The following is a 25,789-nucleotide window of genomic DNA, read 5'->3' as shown; positions in this document are numbered from 1 at the left end:
TGGAACTCAACTATTTAAAGGTGAAGACTTCCAGTCAGTGTGAATTGTTTAAAAAAGTCCAGCAATTTGGGGCTGGACAACCAGTCAAATGGTTGAAATAAGATGGGAAAAGATATGTCAAGTAAATACTTTATTTCGTTGGATTTAAGACTTCCCCCATCTTAAGATGCATTATTATTTTATATAATACCAAAAAAGCCAGCTAAACTCCAAAATTAATTGCATATGCATCACAATTTCAGAGACATTAAACTGTGAAAAACATGTATGTTAAAATGGTAAAGCACAATAATCAAAATAAAGTTGGTATAGCAATATTAATATCACATAAAATATAAATTAGAGCAAAAAAGCACTAATAGGGATAAAGAGAAACACCAGAGAAAAATAAAGAAAAAATCCTAAGAAAATATAACCTTCACATACTTACATGGATTAACAGCAAAGCCCTGAACTATTTCAGATAGAAAGCACAAACTGACTGAATTACAAAAGACTGAGACAATTTCAAAATCATGGTGCGAAATTTTATCACATCTTCAACAGAAACTTAAAAATTAAACAGGTATAAAATAATTATAAGAATAGAGTGTATTTGAACAGCATAGTTTAAAAAGTTGATACAATTAGATACAAAGAGACAAATTTCATGCCTAATGCTGTAATTTATTAGTTAATTTCAAACATTCTGTGCTTATGTATTTCCAGTTTTTTGACTTTTTATTTTAAACTAATCATGGAGTCCCAGGAATTTGCAAAGATAGTACAAAATCCTATATACCTTTCACCTAGTTCCCCTAAGTGACCATCTTACATAACTGTAGCACAATATCAAAACCAGGAAATTGACACTGGTACAAGGTATGCATGTATAGTTCTTTGACATTTTATCATATGTGTAGATTTGTATAACTACCAGTGCTATTAAGATACAAAACCAGTTCATCACTACAAAGATCTCCATTATGGTACCCCTTTATAGTTACATCCACTCCTCTTGCCTTCACCATCCCTATTCTCTGGCAACCACTAACCTGCTCGCCATTGCTATAATTTTATCATTTAGAGTATGTCCTGTAAATGAAATTATACCTTATGCGACTAGCTTGTTTCACACAGCATGATGCCTCAGATGTATCTAAGTTGTTGCATGTGTTAATAGTTTCTTTCATTTTATTGTTGAGTAATATTTCATGGTATGGATGTAACACAGTTCTTTAAATCATTTACTCACTGAAGGACATTTTGGTTGTTCCTAGTTTGGGGCTATAAAATACAAAGCTGCTACAAACACTTGTGCAAATACATTTCTAGGAAAATAAATTTTCATTTCTCTGGGATAAACATCCAGGGTGATTGCTGGGCATATGGGAAGTTTATGTTGAATTTTTAAAAGACATTGCATAAGGCTAATCTTTTAAATTAACTATTATTTTATCCCTATTTTCAAAGAACCGAGAAACATGATGATTAGTAATCTAGGCTTTGAAAACAATAGACTTGATCAATTCAATAGGGGTTGAATCTGGCACTGCCATCATTAACAGTGAGACTTGACAGATTAATTAACCCTGCTACAGTTCTATGCCATTTTATCTCACATATAGACTTCTCTATCTTTTCTTTTTACCAGCTTTATTGAAGTATAATTGATGAAGACTGTATATATTTAAGATGTGCAACATGTTTTATGTATACATTATAAAATGAAATTAAATTATAATCTGACCATAAAACAATAGTCTATTCAGAAACCTAAAAATATACTCTATTAATAAGTTTTGAGAGAACATTTGTTGTACTTAATAATTTTTTTTTACAGTTTACAAATCACTATAAGTTTTGAGAGAATATTTGTTGTACTTAATACTTTTTTTACAGTTTACAAATCACTATCATCTTTAACATCTGGCTTGATTTCCACACCTGCCCTATGAGATGGGCACCACAGCATGAACGGCGGCTCAAGAGGTGGAATAATACCCAAAGATATGGAAGAGGTCAGTTGTAGTGTCCACTTCTAACACTGATCTCTGATTTTCAGTGTTGTCTTTTCTTTGTAGCCTACAATGGAAAGATTTTTATTAGTGTTCCAGCTGAATATTCGCTGTATTCCAAATAGTTCTAAGGAATTGATTTAAGGCTGCTCCAGCTTCACCATCAGCAAACATATTAGCATTAGGTTTTATCATTGGGGCCGAGAGTCATGTTAAAATGCTATTTCTTCATCCAAGTGAAGGATAAGAAGGAGAAATAGAAGAAAAGCCTGCTTTTAAGATTAAACACATTGACAGTCTTCTGGTGAGAGGATGAAATGTTACCTAAAATTTTTCTTGGTTATTTACCAGTGCCAGAGCCGCAGAACCCCCTAATATATGAATATACAAATATACATGCATAGTTCTATGAACATATATGCATGTATGCAATTATATGAAAATGCTGATTTTGCAATACATTTGAAAATATATCAAGAGTTATATATACTAGATGCAGATATCTTTGAAAATAACCTATAATAAGTGTTTTTTATGTTCTATTGCTAGATTAATTTTTTAAATCTGCCTTTGCCTGTCATTTTTTAAAGTTGATGATCCGTGAAATAGAACAGAAAAACCAGAACATTGATTAAATATATGTATTTTGTACATATTCACACACATTTATTTTATGATATTGGTGGTAACAGATTTCTTTTAATGGTTGTTGGAATAATGGGTAGTTTGGAAAATAGTGCTTTCAATTTTGCATCATATACCAAAATAAAACATTGCCGGGTTAGAGTTCATCAAAAAAAGTTAAAGCCATAAGGAATCAAAGCTAATATAAGTTAATGTTCATTTTATCTCAGGGTAGATGATATCTTTCTAACCATAAGTATAGAAACAGAGGCCAAGTCAGAAAAGAGTTATAGATTTGTCAACATAAAATTAGAATATGACATAAAATATCGTAAATAAAATAGAAGAACTGAGAAGATACTGGGAGATGATATTTGCAATATGTGATATTCAATATATAAGGGTTGATATATTTAGTATTAGAACATTTTTCAAGTTTATCAACAGAAAACTGGGAAAATGGTAGTATAGGATTTTCCAAAAGAAATACAAAATAATGAATATATATTTTTTAAATTTAAGGATGTAAATTGTTCTTGAAAGGCAAAGGGAAAAGAGTATTTAAATGAATGTTGATACCATGAATAGTCATATACAAATGTGAACATTATTTCACATTCAGAGATACCCACACAGTACCTACTTTTACTATATGCTTTACATTTCCCTTTTTAATAATATTTTATGTGAAAAGGGAAATGCCATTTGAAATAATACACACGAAACAAAGCATCAATAGCAGATTTTGGGGGTAAGAATTGTATTTTATTCTCATACTTTTCTTTATTTAAAAACTCTGTAAGCTGTATATGTTTGTATACCCACACAAGGCATTATACCATATAAAATATTTTATATCTTGCTTTTGCACATACCATAATATCTGCAATTTCCCAAATAGTTATAATTTTATAACATTGATTTTGCTGGGACCATGAAATTTAGTTCACCATTTTAAAATTTCTTTCTCCTACCTGAATTCAAACAGTAGATTCATTGTATTTGATCCTAGAAGTCTTAAAATGAACTTCTCACATTCCTTCCCCTGAAATATTTAAGTTTTCCCCGACGTTGACAGGGGAAAGCTTCCCAACACGATTCTTACAGATGAACTGTCATCTTATTCACTGACAAATTCTGTCTGGTTCTCTTTTATCTTTATACACATATTGCATTATCATTTAATTTTAATAATTATGCCAATATTTATTCAGAACTTATTCTAGAATTATGCTAAGTGCTGGGGTCTAAAGAGGATTGAGAAAATCCCTGTGATTCAGGCAACCTCAGATCATCAGGAAGTCACACGTAAGTGCTAAATGTTGTCTGTTCATCCAACTAACCATCCATGAACTTACCTACTTCTTTGAAACCATACACCCAAATCAATTTTTATAAATCAAATCTGAATCTATATATGCAAAGGCAGGCAGTTATCCATGTTATGAACATACTCATGTGATGCAACTGCTCCTCGAAAGACAGGAGAGTTCCTTTATCCTCACTTTCAGAGCTAGTTTCCCCATCACATCCAAGAGCATCAACCTCAGTGACCCCAGTCAGTACTAAAACAGGTTAATGGCACCACAATTTAAATGAATTTATTACATTTTAGATACTACTGGTGAGTTGGGCCAAGATGGTTTGTGGCTAGGACCCAAGATCAGATTGTCCATTAGCACAATGGGTTTGAAGCAGATAATGCTAGGCAAACACACAATTTTATGAGTGGCTGAGCTCACACTCTATTTGCAATGCACTTTTTGCAGAAGCTACAGGCAGAAAGAACAAGGACTTATGCCAAAGGCAACCTTTACATCACCTTACTATCCAGAAGTGTCTCTATCTAGATCTTACAATTCAAAGGGAAAGAAAAGACAAAGATATTGACCCCGACAATCACACTAAGGGAGGAAGAATTTGTCCCTAAAACCTGGAACAAAACTAGTCTTTCCTATAATCACAGGGTTATACTAGAAAGGGCCATGCCACAAGAAAGAGAGCTGTAAATTTTTCCTTTATCATAGTGAAATCCCATGTCTAGCACAGTGTCCTGAGACATGTTTGTGCCAGGCTAAGGATGGGCATCTTCAGCTGCCATATGTTTTATTATGTTTAATAATATACTTTTATAAAACAAAACAAAATATGTGTATTGTCACCTCATAGTTATGATTTGGTGGCTCTCAATTTATCTCCCAGGAGTTTTTTATAAAAATAAATGAAGCTTGGGATCCATCTCAGACTTTTGGGATGATTTCTGGGCATCTGTATTTTTCAAAATAGCTCTGAAATTGATTTTGATGCAGAGGAAGGGTTGAGAACCCCAATTTTATACTAAACAGGTTAGGGAAAATGATAAGGAGATAGAAAGCAAGAACAGGACAAAACTCCTAAACAGCAGTCCAGGAAGACCCCAACCTGGCACCAGGTGGTGCTGTGGGGACAACGCTGAGCCTTTTTCCAGTCTCCCCAGCTGATCGCAAGGAACCCACTAGCTTCCCCAGAGCGGCACAGGCTCTCGGCAAGGAGGCAGGCTCCCGACCTTAAGTATTCCACCTGCATTAAATAAAGCGGGGGATGGAGGAGAAAGGAGAGGAAGAGCTCCTTCTTAGAGAGGTTCACTGTCACTTCAGGCGGTTAAGTGACGGGGTTCAACTTTTAGGTCGATCGAAAGAATTAAAAATGACAGTGATGGGCAGTTCTGCCTATTCTATTCCGAATGGTTTCTTCTGTATTTTATTTTGTATTTTATTCTGTTTCCACTACAATTTAACACCTGAAAGTAGAATAACGAAACATTTCAACAAACATGAAATTAAAGTCGTTCCTATATAGCTCAACTATATATGTTTGTGTATATCTATGTATATATATTTATATATTTTATTTTCTTCCTCATGGTGGTTTAAAATACTTTAAAAATCCATACAGATAGAAAAGAGATTTACATTGAATATTTTACATTCTTTATGTTGGACTATGTACTTATATACTAACATGTTCCTGTAACTGTGGTAACCAGTCATCCTGGTTTGCTCTGGACTGAGAGGTTTCAATTTTAAAACAGGGCAGTCCTGGGCAAACCCAGATCAATGGTGGTTCACCCTACTTGTAACCCGTATGTTCATTTGGGCTGCCGTGTTTTCCTTTTATTGCTGCTGTTAAGTTGGACTCAACACCTCTTGTTTTTCACTCTAAATGTTTCCTGAATCAGTGAGTAACATAGATTTTTTCTGAAGATCGTGTGGGAGAACTGATGCTAGGGTTGACAATGCATACCTCTCAGTACTTCCCTCAGAATATTCTCATTAGTTATGCCTTTTTATTTTGTATTTCCCTTTTAGACTGCAATCACTTGTCCCCGTCCTCAGTCTCAGTTGGTTTCCTTTCTTATCCAGGGCAGTTTTCCTCTCTCTCAGATTTTTCCTTCAGACTTCTTACAACTTACATCACTAATTGATACTGTGTTGAAATAAGTGAAATTTTGAAGATGTAATTGTCTCTGGGAGACCGAGATGGGCAGATCACCTGAGGTCGGGAGGTCGAGACCAGCTTGGCCAATATGGTGAAACCCCATCTCTACTAAAATCACAAAAATTAGCTGGGCGTGGTGGTGGGCACCTGTAATCCCAGCTACACGGGAGGCTGAGGCAGAAGAATTGCTTGAACCTGGAGGTTGCAGTGAGCTGAGATCACACAACTGCTCTCCAACCTGGGCGACAGAGCCAGACTCCGTCTCAAAAAAAAGATATAATTGTCTCTAAGAAGGAAAATGATCGGCCAGTTGTAGTGGATCACGCCTGTAATCCCAGCACCTTGGGAGGACGAGGCAGGCAGATCACAAGGTCAGGAGATTGAGACCATCCTGGCTAACATGGTGAAACCCCGTCTCTACTAAAAATACAAAAAATTAGCCAGATGTGGTGGTGGGTGCCTGTAGTCCCAGCTTCTCAGGAGGCTGAGGCAGGAGAATGGTGTGAACCCGGGAGGTGGAGCTTGCAGTGAGCCGAGATAGCCTGACTCCCGCCTGGGTGACAGAGCAAGACTCCGCCTCAAAAAAAAAGAAAAGAAAAGAAAAGCATCTTCTAGTTTCTAGTACTCAGAAAGCAGTGGAGCATTAATAATAACAAAAATATTTTTATTCAGCTGAATCACATATATGTATATATCAATATCCATCTTTCTCTATTAGCTCTCTATATTTCTGAATAGATAGACGCACACATGTATGCACATTAGCATTCTTCAAGTCAGTGCTTTGACAAGGAGTTCATACTGTTGCACACCGTTCTGTTTACAAAAATAACAACTAGAAACGCTGTGATTCCCTGAAACATTAAAAACTAGATGTAATAAATTGTTGAGAATTTAAGGGAAATTCCTGCTTTAAGAATTGGATGGTGTGGTGTAATGAGTCTCTCTTTAATCTTGCCCGTTCTACCAAATTTTATTCATAGGCTCTTTCTCAAAGCAAATGTTGGTGCGCAAACATTCTGTTTTCACTTAACGTGACCAAAGATTCATGTTTACTCTCTTTCAAGTAGGTAGCCTTGTCAGATGATATTCAAATGATTCACATTAGTGTTTGAAGTTCAAACCAAGGAAAACTGTGGGTATACACAAAATGTCAGAGTCTTTTTCTCTTGGCAAAGAATGCTGGGAATCTTACAATTAATTCCATACAGTAAAAACTGAGCAAGTGTTGGCTAAAAATACTTGATTTTACTGTAAAAGTACTAATACAAATCTAATTTTAAATGATACAGTAATTTTTACATTACCCCTTCAGAGAGGTGAAAAGTATTGTCAAGTTTAATAATTAAGCTAAAATGACAAACTTTCACAGTGTTTATTCTGTTCCCTCTTTTCCAATATTCTTTACATACCTTTGTCAGTAACAACTCATTACATTGGCTAAGATCAACGGAATTGGCACAGAAGTGAAAAACAGAGAAGAATTATCATTTTAAGCAGCAACTGATGTTCACTGGGGATTTATGTTATTTAATTTAATATTTGCAGCAGTTTTTTTAAAAAGCTTTATTGAGATATATTTCATGTACCATTGTAACCACTTTTTGAAGACAGTATTTTATCCTCATTTTGTAGATTAGAAAATGGTGCTAAGACCAGTGAATTCATTTCGAAGCATTGGTCTGAAGTTATATCTGTCTATTTTCAAAGACAGCGTTCTTTCTATTGCACTCCAGTGCCTCTGTTGTGATGAGTCCAGTCACTCTTTTGGAATCATCGCACTGGTAAAATTTTCTATGAAGAATGAAGAATAGGATACAGGGTCCCAAGACATAACTTGTAAGCTATTAGAGATTGGAGTATCAAGCCATCTGATTGAGAGGAGAAGATTCTGGAATGGGCCCAGTTGGCAAAGTTATTTCTATATGCACTGGAATAATCAGGAGGGAGAGCCCAGAGGAAAAGCAAGGGGTCCTCTTGTGCCACTTTTTTTTTTTTTTTTTTTTTTGAGACGGAGTCTCGCTCTGTCGCCCAGCCCAGGCTGGAGTGCAGTGGCGCGATCTCGGCTCACTGCAAGCTCCGCCTCCCGGGTTCACGCCATTCTCCTGCCTCAGCCTCCCGAGTAGCTGGGACTACAGGCGCCCACAACCGCGCCTGGCTAATTTTTTGTAATTTTTAGTAGAGACGGGGTTTCACCGTGGTCTCGATCTCCTGACCTTGTGATCCGCCCGCCTCCTTCCCAAAGTGCTGGGATTACAGGCGTGAGCCACCGCGCCCGGCCTTTGTGCCACTTTTTATACAGTATTTCCTTTGATCCTTATGAACAGTATGTGGTGTTATTATATATTAATAGTAATACTAATTATTATGTATTGTAGTTTAGTCTTTTACAGATGACAAGTAGAGTTCCAGAAATGTTTAGTAACTTTTCCAAGTTTATACTAGAAGGACTGTAACCAGAGAATTCTAACTCCAAAGCCTATATTGTTTCTACTTTACAAAAATGCATTTACATATAAGAAAGGAAATTCACTCCCGGTTGATGACAACCAGTGAGGTCTCCTGATTTACTGTCAAGTGTTCCAGGAAGCAGTGGAGCTTTGTAGAGAAAACAAAACAGAATTTGGCTCAGTTCGCTAGAAAAGGCCATGCACGTGAGGACCCTACATTTACAGCTTTATTAGCCACACTATAAACCCCTGTCTTGTCCATCCCTTCTGAATTGGGGTTTGATCTTTATATCTTTTGAAAAATACAACCCAGAAAACATCTTTTGCATTGAAGGGTACAGGAAAGAAAAATGACTGCAGGTCAATAATTACACAAAGTCATATCCAACTACTCTTGCAATAATTAAACTTGTCCAATCCCAGGGACAAGATTTGTAGCTAATTTATTCCTTAGCATTTGCTTGAAACATCTATTGCTTAAAGTTAAACTTGAGAGACGTATCACTGGGAATATTTTATGGCAACAGTGGGGATTAGGTAAGAGAAGTCATTAAATGTTTTTCACAATGAAAGTACTACAGCTTTGCTCTATGTCCTTGAAAGTTGGAAACGTATGCTCTTGTGTGGCAGCAGTAACAAAAGTGTTTCTGAGGAAAACTGCAGTCCATATCATGGACAGCATGCAGAGGTAGAATGATCTCAGGCTACATTTTAGCTACTCATCTCAATTTTCATCTCAAATTTACTCATCTCGATTTTTACAAGAGAATGTGACTCCCATCTTTAACTTAGCGAATTGTTTGGGTCTTCAAGAGAAAAAGCTGCTCTGGATCTTAGGCCTAGAATGTCTCAGTCAGCTCTGGCTTGAAAAGTGGAAAGGGAAACTCTGTTGAGAGGAACCAAGTATAGTGGACTTTACTGGACTAGGTGCTGTCCTTTCGGAATTGTAACCTGACATGTGTGCTTGTCTTAGAATACGGAGGCAGATAGCTGCCTATCTGGGCCCACTCTTCTCCACCTGGCTTGACAGAATTGCCTTTGGGTGAGATGACATCAACACACATTAAGAAAGAGTTCCATGAAAGAGATTTACTGTTGAACAGACTGTAAAAGGCGGGGCTGAGGATGTTGTCCCCAGTAGTTACATGTTCCTCTTCACCCCTCTTTATTCCGGGTATTGCTGGTGCTGCTGCTAAGTGGCTTCTTTGTATCCTATGATCACTGTGAAGCTTGTAACTAATCATGTTTGCTTTATTTTGGTCACTTTCAGAAACTGGAGAGCCAAATGTGTGGGCTGTTGCTAGTAGGTATACTGGAATTTACAGCATGATGTTTGTGAAGCTGCTTTTATTTGAAATTGTCCTACCAACTTCCTGCAAATGTCACCCTTATTTATTCACTTATTTTGTTTTTAATTTTTTTTTTTTAACTGAAGAATAATATACACTTACTCGTTGTTTAAGCTCATTGTGTTATTTGACTATTTGTAAATTTCTCAAAATATTTTTAAGTCAAGGAGGGGCATGTGTGTTGTGGGTATGTCATGCACACACACTTGTAAAATGAACATACTGTAGGGAATTCAAATAAAAAAGACAAATATCTATCAACTTCTCTGCAGCTTGCCTTCATTGTCTGTAAAATGAGCATTCTTCATCTAAAATAATGCTTTTCTCCTTTCTTCACGGCCCCTTGTAATTTTAGTCATTTCTCTGGGTCCTCTGGGTCTGAAGAGTAAAGGTTGCCAACTCTGTGAACCAGGACCAGCTGCATAATTTGCAGCACCAGTGAAAAATGAAAATATGGGGCCTCTTGTTCAAAACATATTAGGTAGTTCAAGATGGCAGTGGCAGAGCATTACACCAAGCATGGGGCCTATCCGAGAGTGGGGCTCTGTCTTACTATACAGGTCATATGCCCATGATTCAGGTCCTGCTGTAAACTTGGAGATCTTCTGGGATCAGTATTGAGGCTTGATACTACTCTCCAGCAACAGGCTCAGGGTATAGTCTCAAATTTCACTTCTCCTGGAAGAGAAGGTTTAACCCATAGGTAGAAAGCGTTGTGTAGAGTTAAAAAATGTGTTTGCTAGTATCTAGTATCCTTAAGTTCAAAGATTGGCTTTGCTACTTAGTAGCTTTATAATCTTGGGCATATAATGTCCCTAAGCCTTTATTTCCCTACCTTTAAAATGAGGGTAATGGAGGCCGGGCATAGTGGTTCATGCCTGTAATCCTAGCACTTTGGGAGGCCGAGGCGGGCAGATTGCCTGAGCTCAGGCATTGGAGACCAGTCTGGGCAACATGGTGAAACCCCATCTCTACTAAAATACAAAAAATTAGCTGGGCATGGTGGCGTGCACCTGTAGTCCCAGTTACTTGGGAGGCTGAGGTAGGATAATTGCTTGAACCCGGGAGGCGGAGATTGCAGTGAGCTGAGATCACACCACTGCACTCCAGCCTGGGTGACAGAGTGAGACTCCATCTCCATTGAAAAAATAATAATAATAAATTAAAAAAAAATAAGGATGATGGTAGAGCCAACTTTCTAGAGTTGTTGCAAGTAAACAAGAAAAGCCATGCATGATACCAGAAGTGTGGCAAGCTCCAAATAAATAATAAATAATAGTTCTTCTGATTATATTTTATTTATTTATTTATTTTTTTACAGGCCCAAGATATTCCTTTTGTGTATCTGTTCAGAGAGTCCTTTATACCTTCTCTTCCAGACCTAGGTTTCTGGGAATGTTCCTTGACTACATCACTAAGCTACACATCAAACAGTTTCTGACCTACTGTTTTTATATCCCTGATTTATTCTCACTAATATGATGTTATGCTGTGAAATTATTATGATTTTCCTGAACTTCAGTTCTGCCAGTGATGGAAGGATAATAAGGTATCAAGAAGTGATAGACATCTTGACCTGGTGATATTAACAAGATGACGTATTGATGAAATATTTTGAGTTCCCAGGGTTGGAGGTATCATAGAAATTATTATGGATTTATAATACTGCTTAATGCACTGGGCGGCCTGCTCCCTTTCCTGGAGAGTCTTCTGAAACCCTTTGCCTTGGGGAAAAGTAATGGCTGACATTTGCCGTGTCAGGTCTTTTAAATATTTGGTTAGAATAATCAGATGCAACACTCAAAGTATTTAATAACTGGGAGAAAGTATGCTTGTGTATGTGTGTATATTATTAAAAATTACCAATCAGAGAGTGCCACTAGTCCATCAGAAGTTGCCCTAGGGTAAGATCCAGTAAGGCCACTCACAGCATGGTAATGTCCAATAAAATCATACCAGGTGAGTATCATCAGCTGATTATGATCCCTTTGTGGGCCTTTTTTTTTTTTTTTTTTTTTTTTTAAATAAAACACTGGTTGCATTTATAAGTAATACAATGTTACTTGGGCAGGTTTGGCATTTGGGGGGTGAAGGAAAAGTTTACTAGCCCAACAGTTGCTCTCCTGATGTTTTAGTATTTTCAGTCACCTATAAGAGTTATAGCCTACAAGGACATGTTTTTATTATCACATAGATCAAGAGTTAAATACAGTACAAATTCATGGAAATCATCGGGGTTTCAGGTATTCAAGGACTAATTGGAAAATACTTTGATCCTGCCACCTGGCTAACACTAGCAATTTTCACTATGTAATTACTACCGTAAACAATTCAAAGGGCACATTTTAAAGAAATAATTCTTTTAAGTGGTATTGTTTTCTTGGTTACTTATTGCAAACGCTGCATTGCTCCCCACCCCTTACCCTCACAAAAATATCTCCTGACATTTTGTTTGCTAAGTTGTACATTTGGTAAATGTTTCTAGTTGCTCAGGGCCTAGTTTAAATAGTAAAATAAATAAGGGCAAAACTTTGTTGGCTTTTTAAGGAAAAAAGTAATAGATCATGCAAAATCAGCATAAGTGTTTTTAAAAGGCATATTGAAAAACCATGTCCAAAATTAAATGAATACTAGAGTACTCTATTCTCATTTACTCATTCCAACAAAGACTGACTCATGTTTCTCTAGACAAAGTAAAAAAAAAAATCCCGTTTTGGGCAGCAGTTGTCATTGAGTATGGGATTTAATTGGAAGAAAACATAGGGAAATGCTAAATGTGGCTAGTGTGATTTGCACCTGTGTAAACAAGCAATGCCACCGGCCAGGCAGATCTTTGTCCTTCCAGCCAAGGACTTTTTTTTTCCCCCCCATACCACCTCTCCTTGGATTCATGGCAAGAAAATTTAGATTTAGTATAGTACTGTGAGGGATGTGTTGTGCAGAGAAAGATCGTGAGATGGAGGATTTGTTGGGGGATAGTGAGAGTGGCTAGGGAAACCATTTGGCTAGGGAAGGAGCTTTAAGAATGGCTTTCAGAATGTGGTTCTCAGCAAGTGCCCCCTGGAACCGAACCACAGCATCAGCATCATTTGACAGCTTTGTTAGAAATAAAATTCTTGTGCACAATCCCAGACCTCCTGGATTAGAAACACTGGGGTGGTTCCAGAGGGTTGTTTGATTAAGCCTTCCAAGTGATCCTGGTGCCACTGAGATTTGGAACAACTACCTTGAAGGACAGTGAAGACCTGCTTGAGTGACTGGAGAATAGGGATAATCCACAAAGAATCTCAGCTAATGACCACTTGGTGCCTTTGTTTCTGAGAGGTTATGAGCCTTCAAGGTCATAGCTGCATAAGGCATCATTCCTGGTTTTTATGTGGTTGAGGACTTCTACCTACATTCCATTTGGTTATAACTATTTTTCATATCAACGGTTATTTACCTCAAAGGAATCCTCAGTACATATTGTTCATTTTGCTCTTTCCTCATAAAAAATAAAAGAGTTAGGTAGTTTACTAAGTTGATTTTTTAAAAATATATTTTATCTTTTTGGAAATATTTTTCCATTTAAACATTTGTTCCTCATTTTAATTTAGTTTGTTGCATTTTGCTGAGGAACTTGAGCTCAGCTTTTCTACCTCAAAGTTTTGGCTACTTATACTGTGCTAAAAACTTTTAATTTTGGACATTATATTTGGTAAAATCAACCACAGCATTTGGAAGGTCTGCCAGGAAATTTGAGGTTTCAGTGCAATTTGAATATTGCATAATTCAACATTTTACCCATTTTTTCGATGTAGTTTCCCTAATCAGGGAAAAAATTGTTATTGCAACATTGGATTGTTTTAAGCATGCCACCTTATGAGACAATTTTTGGATTTATTTAGTTATCATGCTTGGAAACACATGATTCCCTCCTTTTCCTTTTTCTTTTATTCATTTTCCCTCTTTTCCATCTTGTTTTAATTTTTTCTTTCGTTTTTATAGATCCGAAAAGGCTTTTGGTTTCTTTAAAAAATAAAATAAACTACTTGAAAGGAAAAAAAGTCAAGAACTAGAAAGAAGAGTATAACAAAAAAGAAGGAGGGGTCACAGGTGAAGGAGATGTGGTCAACACACACAAAGGAGAACAAAAAATAAGGTTTAAAGTAGCTGGGCTGGGCATGGTGGCTCATGCCTGTAATCCCAGCACTTTGGGAGGCTGAGGTGGGCAAATCACCTGAGGTCAGGAGTTTGAGACCAGCCTGGCCAACATGGCAAAACTCTGTCTCTACTAAAAATACAAACATTAGCCAGGACTGGTGGTAGGTGCCTGTAATCCCAGCTACTCTGGAGGCTCAGGCACGAGAATCCCTTGAACCCAGGAAGTAGAGTTTACAGTGAGCCGAGATCACACCACTGCACTGCAGCCTGGGCGATGTAGCGAGACTTTATCTCTAAATAAATAAATAATGATAATTTAAAAAATAACTGGAAATGTGAACTGGAAGGTGGGACAGTCTCAGAAGTTACATTGGGAACCTTGAGTCTGACATAGGATATGTGGTGTCCTAAGTTATGGGCTGCATGCAGTAGTTATAACATGAACAAGTAACTTCTGGTCAGTGGCTCACTTGCTATTTGACCTTGTGGTTTAGTTACATTCTATTGCTGAGATTCTGAAAGTCATATTTATAACACCTATTTTTCAGTGTTGTCATGGGATGAAGAGAAATTATATAGGTAAAGAAGACTGAGTCCCAGACATGAGATATTGACTACTAGTATGTGTTCATACTTTCAGTTGTGATTCATCTGTTTCAATAGTTGTATGATACTTCATTGAGTTAGTATGCCACAATTTATTTATCCACTTATATGGCAAAGGATATTCTGGGGAATATCCCAGGGATTTCAGGGTTTTTTGATAATATAATGAATATTCATGTATATCTCTTTGATGCATATCTGCAGAGTTTTCACTGAAATAAATAACTGGGATTGGAATTGTTGGGTACTAGGCTGTAAGCATATTTCCTAGACAATGTCAGATTAAGTTCCAAGTGATTGCACATATTGACACTTCCACGATGAATATATAGGCTTTCCCTTTGTTGCACTTATTTGTCAATAATTGGTGTGGCTAGACTAAAATGTTTGCAAATTTCGTAGGTTAAAATTGTGTTTCTTAGGGTTTCATTTTGCATTTTCCTAATTACCAATGAGATTGATCATATTTCCATATATCTAGGGATCACTTGTGTTTCCATTTTTTGAGAAACGTTCATTCACAGAATTTTTTCAAAAATTTCTATGGTGCTGTTTTATTTTGTTTATTAATTTGTGGGAATCTTTGATATATTTTGGAATCCCATTATTTTTCCTTTTTCAATCATGTGCAATGAAAATAAATTGTCCCAGTTTTGGCTTGTGTTTTTACTGATGTCCTTTGATATATAGGATGTCTTATTCTAATGTGTGGTTTTATTTTTTAGGATTTGCATATTGCATAAGTGTGTGTGCCTTGTTTAAGAAATTCTCTCCTTCCCAGAAAACATAAAGACAACCTCTAGACTATCTTTCAAATTTTAAAGGTTTTTTTTCACTTTTAGATTTTTTAATCCTTTGGCATTTATTTCTGTGCACCGGATGAGATAGTAATCAATGTAATTTTTTTTAAGCGTACACAACCAATGGCAACATCACTGTTTAATGAATAATCCACCATTTCCACACCACTCTGTATGGCCACCTGTGTCATGTATCAATCCTTCATATAAGGGTGGGTCTGGTTCTGAGATCTCTATTCTATGTCCTTCATCTATTCATGTTCCACTTCCATGTTTTCTTACTTAGAGCCTATTTATAATAAATGCTGATATCTGATAGGTAGTGCATATTACTTCTGTCGTGCTTTTCTTCTGGATTATCTTGAGTATTAGCTCCTTGTTTTTCTATATAAATATTAAAATAGTTTAAGAAGTTATTGTTGCTGTATGTGTTGTTAAACACAACATGCTTCAAAACAATATGCTGTATGCAATAAATACATACAATTTTATCCATTAAGACATAAATAAAATTTTAACTATTAAAAAATAAGTAACAAATACACATACACATCACATGCAAGCTTTCATGGAACTGCATTGAATGTATACAAGGATTTAGGGGAAAATTTTTAGTTTGTGATATTTAGTCCTCCAGTCACCAAACAGGAAATGTTTATTTACTGAGTTTTTGACTTACTATTTTTGTTGTTGTTGTTGCTGTTGTTGTTGTCCTTGGGATTCTCATTAATTGCTTTTATATGGGATCAGTAATACATTTCCAGATTTGGTTATTGGTATTAATCTGGAATTTGAGCATTTTTTAGTGGAGTGCTAATATGTATTTTAATATATCTAGTCAAGTATCCTACCAGGAGTAGAAGATTTATATAGAGGATTTTCACATGCAGTTCTTTATAGAAATATGTATGATGTCTTTGAGTTTATTTTCTCTGCCAGCATGTATATGTATGCTTACAAAAAATACATATCTATTTACTCTGTAGGTGGAAAAATGCTAATCACTGAAAGAAAACATTTTTTGTCAGAAGAATTGCACAAAGTAAGTCTGAAGCAAATTCGGTTGACATGGAAGCTGGAAAACTCTCAAAAAGTTGTAATATTACAGGTATGGGAATTTATTACTGTTGTGCTTTGTCCATGTAAGTACATGAAATTCATCACCAATAACTGTTGAAGGTCTACCTCTGAAAATGCTTTGGAAGATGGAAAGAATTATAAAATCTTGTTTTTGTCATAGAAGTAGTTAAAAAGGTGTGCAAAATAAAATAGTGCAACCAACAGATTATGATAAATATTATAAAAAGGAAAAATGTTGTTAATAAATGAGTGTTATATGCAATAACTATAATGAATTTGGGGACAAAAAGGCTCTCTCAAGGATGGTCGACCTAGGAAATCTTCGTGGAGCATCAAAAAATTAACCTGATACTCAGAAGAAAAGTAAGTTTTAAGAGAGTTAGGGGATACTGTATTAAAGAAAAGTGTGAATGTAAGAGAAATGCCATCTTTATTTTTCAAAATCCATCTTCTAATTTTTAACATATAACACTTAAAAACATTTCATTCAAGACAATGGTTCTATGTATATTAAACAAAAGAAATTCTGACATTTAGCTTGAATTATTTTTTCAGTAAAACTTCTGAAAATTTGGTTAGCTATTCTGCCTGTCTCTAAAAGCAGCACTAGCTTCATAAAGTCTGCAGAGTCTTTATAATTATTTACTAGGAAATGAACAAATATGAGTTGCTCTACACACAAAAAAAATGGCTTCAATGTTGTGAGCTATCTAGAAATTCTTGTAATAGAAGTGTAAATATTTTAATGTTACAAATTCTTAAGACACTTACTTTCCAAAGTAATAATGCTTCAATTTCTAGTGATAAAATTATTATTTGCCATTGCAATCTTGAGTGCAACGAATTCCTTTGATTGATAAAACCAGTGGTGGTCTAAATTTTCAATGTTCATTTTATTAATTCCTTTTCCTGAACAATGTTCATTAACATTTTTCAATAGAAAGTTATCATAGAATTATCTAATAAATTAATGACTTTCTAATTTAGTATATTGTTTTAAATATTATTTTAAATGTTAACAGATGTATTTGATATTTTCTACATATTGAATATTATCTGAAAAGGAAAACATTAAATTAATATTCTGAATGTAATGAGACCAACAATCCAATGTTTAGAAAAATGTGGATAATTGAATAACTGATTTATTCTGTTTGACCAGAAATGTGCGTTTGTGAACATGATACATAAAATAATAAAGCACAAACACATGCTAGTCTGAGTCATTTTCAAGAAAATGTGCTAAATATATTATTACATCCTATTATATATTTATTTGTTTAGTTTATAAATCATGACGTCTTAAAATAACATTACACATGTTCAGAAAATAACCTGGTAGAAAAAATATTCTTTTCTCATTACATACAAATCTGACCAAATTTAACATTGAGTTTGTGTTAGCTGGTAGCCTAGACATCAGAAAGAAAAATGAAAAGTAACTGAATTTTTAAGCTATGGGAAAAATTAATCTTGATTATAACTCAGAATGCCACCTTATCTTTGTTTTGCTTTGTCTTTCCTTAAATAAAAAGAATGCCAGGATCCAGACTTGCTTCACAATTGGCTGGATGCTTTCGCCCTTCATGGTAATAATGCTTCCAAAGTTACAAATCCATTCTGGAATCAACTGTCTGCTTCTAACCCATTTTTGGATGACATAACTCAGCTAAGAAATAATAGGAAGAGAAATAATATTTCCATCTTAAAGGAAGATCCTTTTCTTTTCTTTAGAGAAATAGAAAATGGGAATTCTTTTGATTCCTCCGGTGATGAACTTGATGTGCCTCAGTTACTTAGGCAGTCTTCCTCAAGAAAATCTGGAAGATCTAAAAGCGTTTCAGAACTTCTGGACATTTTAGATGACACAGTGCATTCCCATCACAGTATACATAACTCTGATCAGATTCTACTACAAGACTTAGAATGGCTTAAAAATGACCGAGAGGCTTATAAAATGGCTTGGTTAAGTCAACGCCAGCTGGCCCGCTCCTGCCTTGATTTGAATACAATTAGTCAGAGCCCTGGATGGGCCCAGACACAACTTGCGGAGGTCACCATAACTTGCAAAGTAAACCATCAAGGAGGATCAGTACAATTACCTGAATCAGACATCACTGTTCATGTGCCCCAAGGTCATGTGGCTGTGGGGGAATTCCAAGAGGTGTCTCTAAGGGCTTTCCTTGATCCGCCACCCATGCTTAACCATGATCTTTCATGCACTGTGAGCCCATTGTTGGAAATCATGTTAGGCAACCTCAATACAATGGAAGCCCTTTTGCTGGAGATGAAAATTGGGGCTGAAGTGAGAAAGGATCCTTTCAGCCAAGTCATGACAGAAATGGTGTGTTTACACAGCTTGGGTAAAGAAGGCCCTTTTAAAGTTTTAAGTAACTGCTACATTTATAAAGACACCATCCAAGTCAAGCTAATCGACTTGAGTCAGGTAATGTATCTAGTGGTTGCTGCACAAGCTAAAGCTCTTCAGTCACCAGTTGCCACCATTTGGGATTATATCCACAAAACCACCTCAATTGGAATTTATGGACCCAAATATATCCATCCTAGTTTTACTGTTGTTTTAACAGTTTGTGGACACAATTATATGCCAGGACAGCTTACAATTTCTGATATTAAGAAGGGTGAAAAAAACGTATCTCCAGTCGTGTTTCAGCTCTGGGGAAAGCAGTCATTTTTACTTGACAAGCCACAAGATTTAAGTGTTTCTGTTGTTTCCTGTGATCCTGATTTTGAAGTAAAGACAGAAGGAGAAAGGAAAGAAATTAAACAAAACCAGTTGGAAGCAGGTGAAGTAGTTCATCAACAATTTTTATTTTCTTTAGTTGAGCACAGAGAGATGCACTTGTTTGATTTTTGTGTTCAGGTGGAACCTCCCAATGGTGAACCAGTTGCACAGTTCTCTGTCACTACTCCTGATCCAACTCCAAACCTAAAAAGGCTCTCAAATCTGCCAGCCTATTTGCAGAAGAAGGAGGAAATCAAGTCTGCTCCTTTATCACCAAAAATGCTTGTTAAATATCCCACATTTCAAGATAAAACATTGAACTTTACCAACTATGGGGTAACCCTGAAGGCAGTGCTAAGACAAAGCAAGATTGATTACTTCCTTGAATATTTCAAAGGGGACACAATAGCTCTCCTCGGGGAAGGTAAGGTAAAAGCTATTGGGCAGTACAAAGTGAAAGAATGGTATATAGGAGTCCTCAGAGGTAAGATTGGACTTGTACACTGCAAAAATGTCAAGGTGATTTCAAAGGAACAAGTAATGTTTATGTCAGATAGTGTCCTAACAACCAGAAATCTTCTTGAACAAATTGCCCTGCCTTTAAAAAAGTTGACTTATATCTACTCAGTTGTATTAACCTTGGTGTCAGAAAAAGTTTATGATTGGAAAGTTTTAGCTGATGTCCTGGGTTACTCACATCTGTCCCTGGAAGATTTTCATCAACTTCAAGCAGACAAAGAATCAGAAAAAGTTTCTTATGTTATAAAGAAGTTAAAGGAAGATTGCCACACAGATAGAAATACAAGGAAGTTTCTGTATGAACTTATTGTGGTGAGTATTGCTTGATCATAGTAATGAATTGCCATAAAGAATTATATTAACTTGACAATATTTATAACCAAACATGTGAGAGGAGAAATGTTTAAAAATTCAACAGTCTTAAATACATTAAAGATACTTTATAGCAAATATAGTTTTTCCTACATAATCATAAAACTGGTTTCTTAAACTTGAGATTCAATTGTGATTTCCCCCCAAAACTGGATCATCTTTTGAAAGAAAATTAAAAGTTCTGTTTGTGCTGGGCTTAACAGTTCAGATACGACTTATCTTCCTGTCTCAAATATTTAGACAGCTCTTAAGATACCAGAGAGGCTCCATAACATGAAAGCAAGCTAAAGAAAACTAACTTGGCCATTGTTAGAGATCACTTTTCAGTGTGTGTGGGATTTTTTCTTTTCTTTTTTTTTCTTTTCTTTTCTTTTCTTTTTTTTTTTTTTTTTTTTTGAGACAAAGTCTGGGTCTGTCACCCAGGCTGGAGTGCAGTGGCATGATCACAACTCACTGCAGTTTCAACCTCCAGGGATCAGCTGCCCAAGTAACTCAGACTACAGGCAGGTGCCACCATGCCTGTGTATTTTTCGTTTTTTTTCTTTTAGGATTGGGGGTCTCATTATGTTGCCCAAGATGCTCTTGAGCTGCTGGCCTCAAGCAATCTTCCCACCTTGGCCTCCCAAAGTGCTGAAATTACAGCCATGAGCCACCACACCTGGCTATTTCTTTTTTTAAAATGTATTACCAATATCCTTTAGCAATTTAATATTCTTATGTATGCAATGCATTACAGCCCAAACAATGATATTAGTATTCTCATCTTAATCCTCATGTTTAAATAGGATTCTTAGGGTCAAATTCTTTAATGTAGTATCCAACCCAGTGGAAGGCTCAGTGGAGAATTACAAAGTACTTTTTACCTTTAAAGTAGAAATTCAATATTTTATACAAATAAAAAATATCAAGAGCATATTTCTAAAAATGGTTAAAACATGAGTGCAAAAATAATGATTGTCAATACTTCTCTAGTGCTCATTTAGCCATTAACAACTCTATGGGGTTAAGTATAGCTAGTATCTTCATCTTACAGATGGAAGAAACCAAGTCTTAGAAAGTTAGGCAATTTGCCTAAGTCCTATAGCTGCCTATTCTTATAGATGGGATTTAAATATTTTTTGGTTTCATGCTTAAAGCCACTATGCCTTCATGAAACAAAGTAATGTGTGTGTGTATAAAAATGTTTGTATGAATACTATATATGTGTAGGTATGTGTATTAAATATCATTATAATTGTGAAAGGCTGGTGCTCTGTAGAAGGTAAATAAAATTATATAGGCAGGTTCATGCAAATGGGCAAAGTTTTAATCAAGATGCAAAAGAAGTAGAAAATATTTGGAGGACAAATTTAATCTGTGGCATTTAACAATGATTCATATAATAAATAAATATATATAACATTATCTGTCTTTCAATATTTTTGATGATTCTACAGTGATACTTAGAGGAGCTGAAATTCAAAAGTTCCAATATCCAGTTGCTAAGTTGATAGATTTTTTATGGTGTGCTGCATTCTTACCTACCCTGGGACATTCAGAACTATTGGAGACTGAATGTTCGAAGCTGCCCTACCTGGTGGAAGCTGCATGTGCATTTTGTAATAGCTCATTAACTCTCATAGCTCATATTCAACATTCACCTGCAAAGGTTTGAATTGGAAAAATAATTTCTTTGGTTCTTTTAGTGGCCTAAAAATATTGTAATGGCCAAAGGTCCTTAATGATGGTCTGAAAGTTCAAGCCTGATCATACCTGTACTTTTTGGGGTATGATAATTATCCGAGTGCCTCAAGTGTCCAGCTAGAAAATCTAGTAGAGAGTCCAACAAGTATGGAGTTTCCAAGCCTTAGTGGAGGTTTCAGGATTTCTGTTTGAAGAGGCTCAGGCCTGGTTCTCTGACTGGCAGGTGATGGAGCCTGGGGTATAGAGTTGTCTCTTGAAACTTTCTTTGCATAGTAAATACACATTTTCCTAGGATTGCATATTAATTTGGGGTGGCAGGAAGAGACCTGATAAGCTAAAAAAGATTGTGGGATCCAAACCCTTCAGTCATCTCTCGATATTGAGACTGGCTGTCCTTACATGCTTGACACTCTCTAAAGCACTTCAGCATCCAGTTTGATTTTCACAATGATTGTGGAGGTTTAGACAAAGTAGAATTAACACTATATCAATTTTTAAAATCATTAAATAGAGATATTGTGTGATGCATCTGAATTCTTATACTATGTGGAGCTGGATTTTAAACTCATGTTTTGTGACTCCAAGTACAGATCTTTTCTCTAAAACCAGAAACTGGAATATAAAATAGTAACCCCACTCCACAGATTACTAAAAGCACCACCAGGGACCCGCTGGCTCAGTATTGTTTCTCACTGAGGCTGTAACTCTTCAGTATAAAGGCTTGGATCCGTTTATGTATCAAAACCACAGGTAGTCCTTCTAACTGCATACTTCCAGGGGAATGAACATGCTATCAACTTTCATAGTTGCCTTACTTGCTCATTCATTTTTACTTATTGTTTCATATTGGTAGATAAACCCCCAAAGTGCCATTAAATAATGAGGGGCTACAAAGCATGTTTACAGTAATTCCCCTTATCCACAGTTTCACTTTCTGTGGTTTTGGTTACCTACCATCAACCATGATTGACAAATAGGTGAGTGGAGTACAATAAGGTATTTTGAGAGAGAGAGGTTACATTCATATAACTTTTATTAGAGTATATTATGATGGTTATATTTTATTACTATTGTTGCTAATCTCTTACTGTGCCTATTTTATAAATTAAACTTTTCCATAGGTGTGTATGTATAGGAAAAAACATAGTGTGTATAAAATTTGGTACCATCTGCAGTTTCAGGTATCCACTGGGTGGCCTAGAAACGTGTCTCCTGGATAAGGGGGAGCTACTCTATTTTCTCATTTGAACAAAGAAGAAGTATGGATAGATGTAATCCCATATTTTAAAAATAGTACTCAAGGCAAAACACAAACTTGTAGACTTGTTTGAAACATGCGTGGTTAGGTAAGAGTCTGATGGTTTTCTATTTTGCATTGTAGAAGACTAGGGGTGTGTGTGTGTGTGTTTTTGTTTTTTTTGTTTTTGTTTTTTTTTGAAAGAGTCTTGCTGTGTCACCCAGGCTGGAGTGCGATCTCAGCTCACTGCAAGCTCCGCTTCCCGGGTTCACGCCATTCTCCTGCCTCAGCCTCTGGAGTAGCTGGGACTACAGGTGTCCGCCACCATACCCAGCTAATTTTTTGTATTTTTAGTAGAGTCAGGGTTTCACCGTGTTAGCCAGGATGGTCTCGATCTCCTGACCTCGTGATCCACCCACCTCGGCCTCCCAAAGTGCTGGGATTACAGGCGTGAGCCGCTGCGCCCGGCCGGCGTTTTGTCTTTAATACCTTGTAGTTTATGTTTAATACCATTCTATTGGTGATGAGGGAGAGTATTTTAATAAACATATGTATATTTTAAACTTATAAACATCAATAGCTTTGTTCAAAGTTGAAGGAATGTCTCTTTTTTTCCCACAACAGATATGATTCTGGGACGTTTAAAGTCATATTTTGGTGAAAATAGAATAATATTTACCATCACCAGTTCACATACACTTTAGAGAAATTCTTATAGCCAGTCCTCTCATAGAGCAAGGCTTTATTTCTCATGAGTAAATAACCAATCCTAGATTGATAAATTAGACCGCTGGAACTTCAGAGTACCATTGGAAGTGTGTACTTTAACTTCCTTTTTTCACAATTAAAGATACAAAGACACATATTAGTTAAGTGGTTTATCCAAGGTCCTATAATTAGCCACTGAATTAGTTCTAAATCTCCCCTAACTCTGACTTAGTTATGTCTACTGTAGTTTGCTTATAGAATTTGCTTAAATGTGAATCAACTTCTTGAGCTTTAGAAAACTCAATTATAGGGCCGGGCGCGGTGGCTCAAGCCTGTAATCCCAGCACTTTGGGAGGCCGAGACGGGCGGATCACTAGGTCAGGAGATCGAGACCATCCTGGCTAACACGGTGAAACCCCGTCTCTACTAAAAAATACAAAAAACTAGCCGGGCGAGGTGGCCGGCGCCTGTAGTCCCAGCTACTCAGGAGGCTGAGACAGGAGAATGGCCCGAACCCGGGAGGCGGAGCTTGCAGTGAGCTGAGATCCGGCCACTGCACTCCAGCCTGGGCAACAGAGCGAGACTCCGTCTCAAAAAAAAAAAAAAAAAAAAAAAAAGAAAACTCAATTATATATGTTGTGAAAAAAGGACTCCCATTTGTAGAATATGTAATAAAAATGCCAATTTATAGAGAAAAAAGCCCAAGTTAGTTGCTTTTAATTGTGACATGTAATTGTTGCTGCAGGCTCTTCTGAAAATGGATTGCCAATGGTTAGTTGCACGTCTCATCCAAGAAGCTGCTATTCTGACTTCAGCTGTCAAGCTTGGAAAAGGCTGGAGGGAACTAGCTGAAAAGTTAGTACAACTCACAAAGCAACAAATGGAGGCATATGAAATTCCTCATCGAGGAAACACTGGAGATGTTGCTGTTGAGGTAAGACTTGTTTGTGTAATTCAATAGTGAAAAGCTGCAGACCAAGTAACACTAATGTAATCAAACCTGTACCACATTCACGGATTCACTGGGGGAGTGTCCAAGATGATCCACTAACTGAATCACTGCACTAGTAACTCCTCAGTACAATCTGAAATATACACACACTCTCTTAAAAGGCATTGAGAGCCTTTAAAATATTGATATTTCTTCTTTTGGATTTCATATTCTCATGGCCTTTGATCAATGAATTAATTGATCAAATTGGGCCAGTAAGTGGGGATGGCTATAAGAACTTGAGTCATAAAACAGGTAAATTTTGAAGGTGGGAGACAGTATCAAGTCAGGACAATAGAGGAAAGTATAATAATATGTATTTGTCGGCCTCAGGCATAGACTTAGTCACTTGTGATAACTAATGCTCAGTGACAAGAAGCATTAAGAAAGTGGATATAGAGCCACTGGTGATGAGAAATAGATACCTAAGAGCTTCATTATCTCCTTCACAATGTTGCGTACAATAACTACAGGCATCAATTGCAGAATGATAGCACTTAGTACAAAGTAAATATTTACCATGAAAATATTGTTTTTTATCAAAACAAATGTATGCTGTTAGGCACAAGTTAGATAAATATTTTTCTCCAGATTACCATAAAGAACTGTGAGTCTATTTTTATTGAATGAAATAAATAAAAATATTCCAGTGAAGGGCACATGTAAAATATTCTGTATCTCTCTCTCTAAATGAACAAGCATTTTGAAGATATTTATGTTTAAGGAAATCTCTCTCTTATTAGAGATGACTTGGTGAGGGCAGAAGAGGTATTCTTCACTTTGTTTTTGGCACAGAGCTGGGAATTCATTTTTGGAGAAAATTTTCTTACTTTGATGCAACCATTCCAGTTGGGTGAACAGGACAAAGCCACCTTTGCATGAAAAGTAGAGACGAATCAAGTCAGCTGAATTCCAGCAGCTGCAGTGGAAGTGTCAGCAGGCTGGTGTCTGAGTTCCTGCAGCCTGGCTCTCCAGCCAGGACTTCTCCAAAATAAGACTCTTTAGCC

At 36.3% G+C, this 25,789-nt stretch overlaps 1 protein-coding gene across 1 annotated transcript in view; it reads left to right on the top strand.

Annotated features, from left to right (window-relative positions):
- The window catches only part of LOC105475663 (MET transcriptional regulator MACC1), a 201,942-nt gene that overhangs the window by 160,095 nt on the left and 16,058 nt on the right, over nt 1–25,789 (top strand). Inside the window, 4 exon segments of the mRNA XM_024790911.2 lie at nt 16,433–16,471; nt 16,474–16,554; nt 18,062–20,103; nt 24,537–24,725. Coding sequence (XP_024646679.2) covers nt 16,441–16,471; nt 16,474–16,554; nt 18,062–20,103; nt 24,537–24,725 — 2,343 coding nt within the window. The 5' untranslated portion in view covers nt 16,433–16,440.

This window comes from Macaca nemestrina, chromosome 4 (genome assembly GCF_043159975.1).
Source record: "Macaca nemestrina isolate mMacNem1 chromosome 4, mMacNem.hap1, whole genome shotgun sequence".
Lineage (NCBI taxonomy): Eukaryota > Metazoa > Chordata > Mammalia > Primates > Cercopithecidae > Macaca > Macaca nemestrina.
This window is presented reverse-complemented; position numbering and strand designations above follow the sequence as displayed.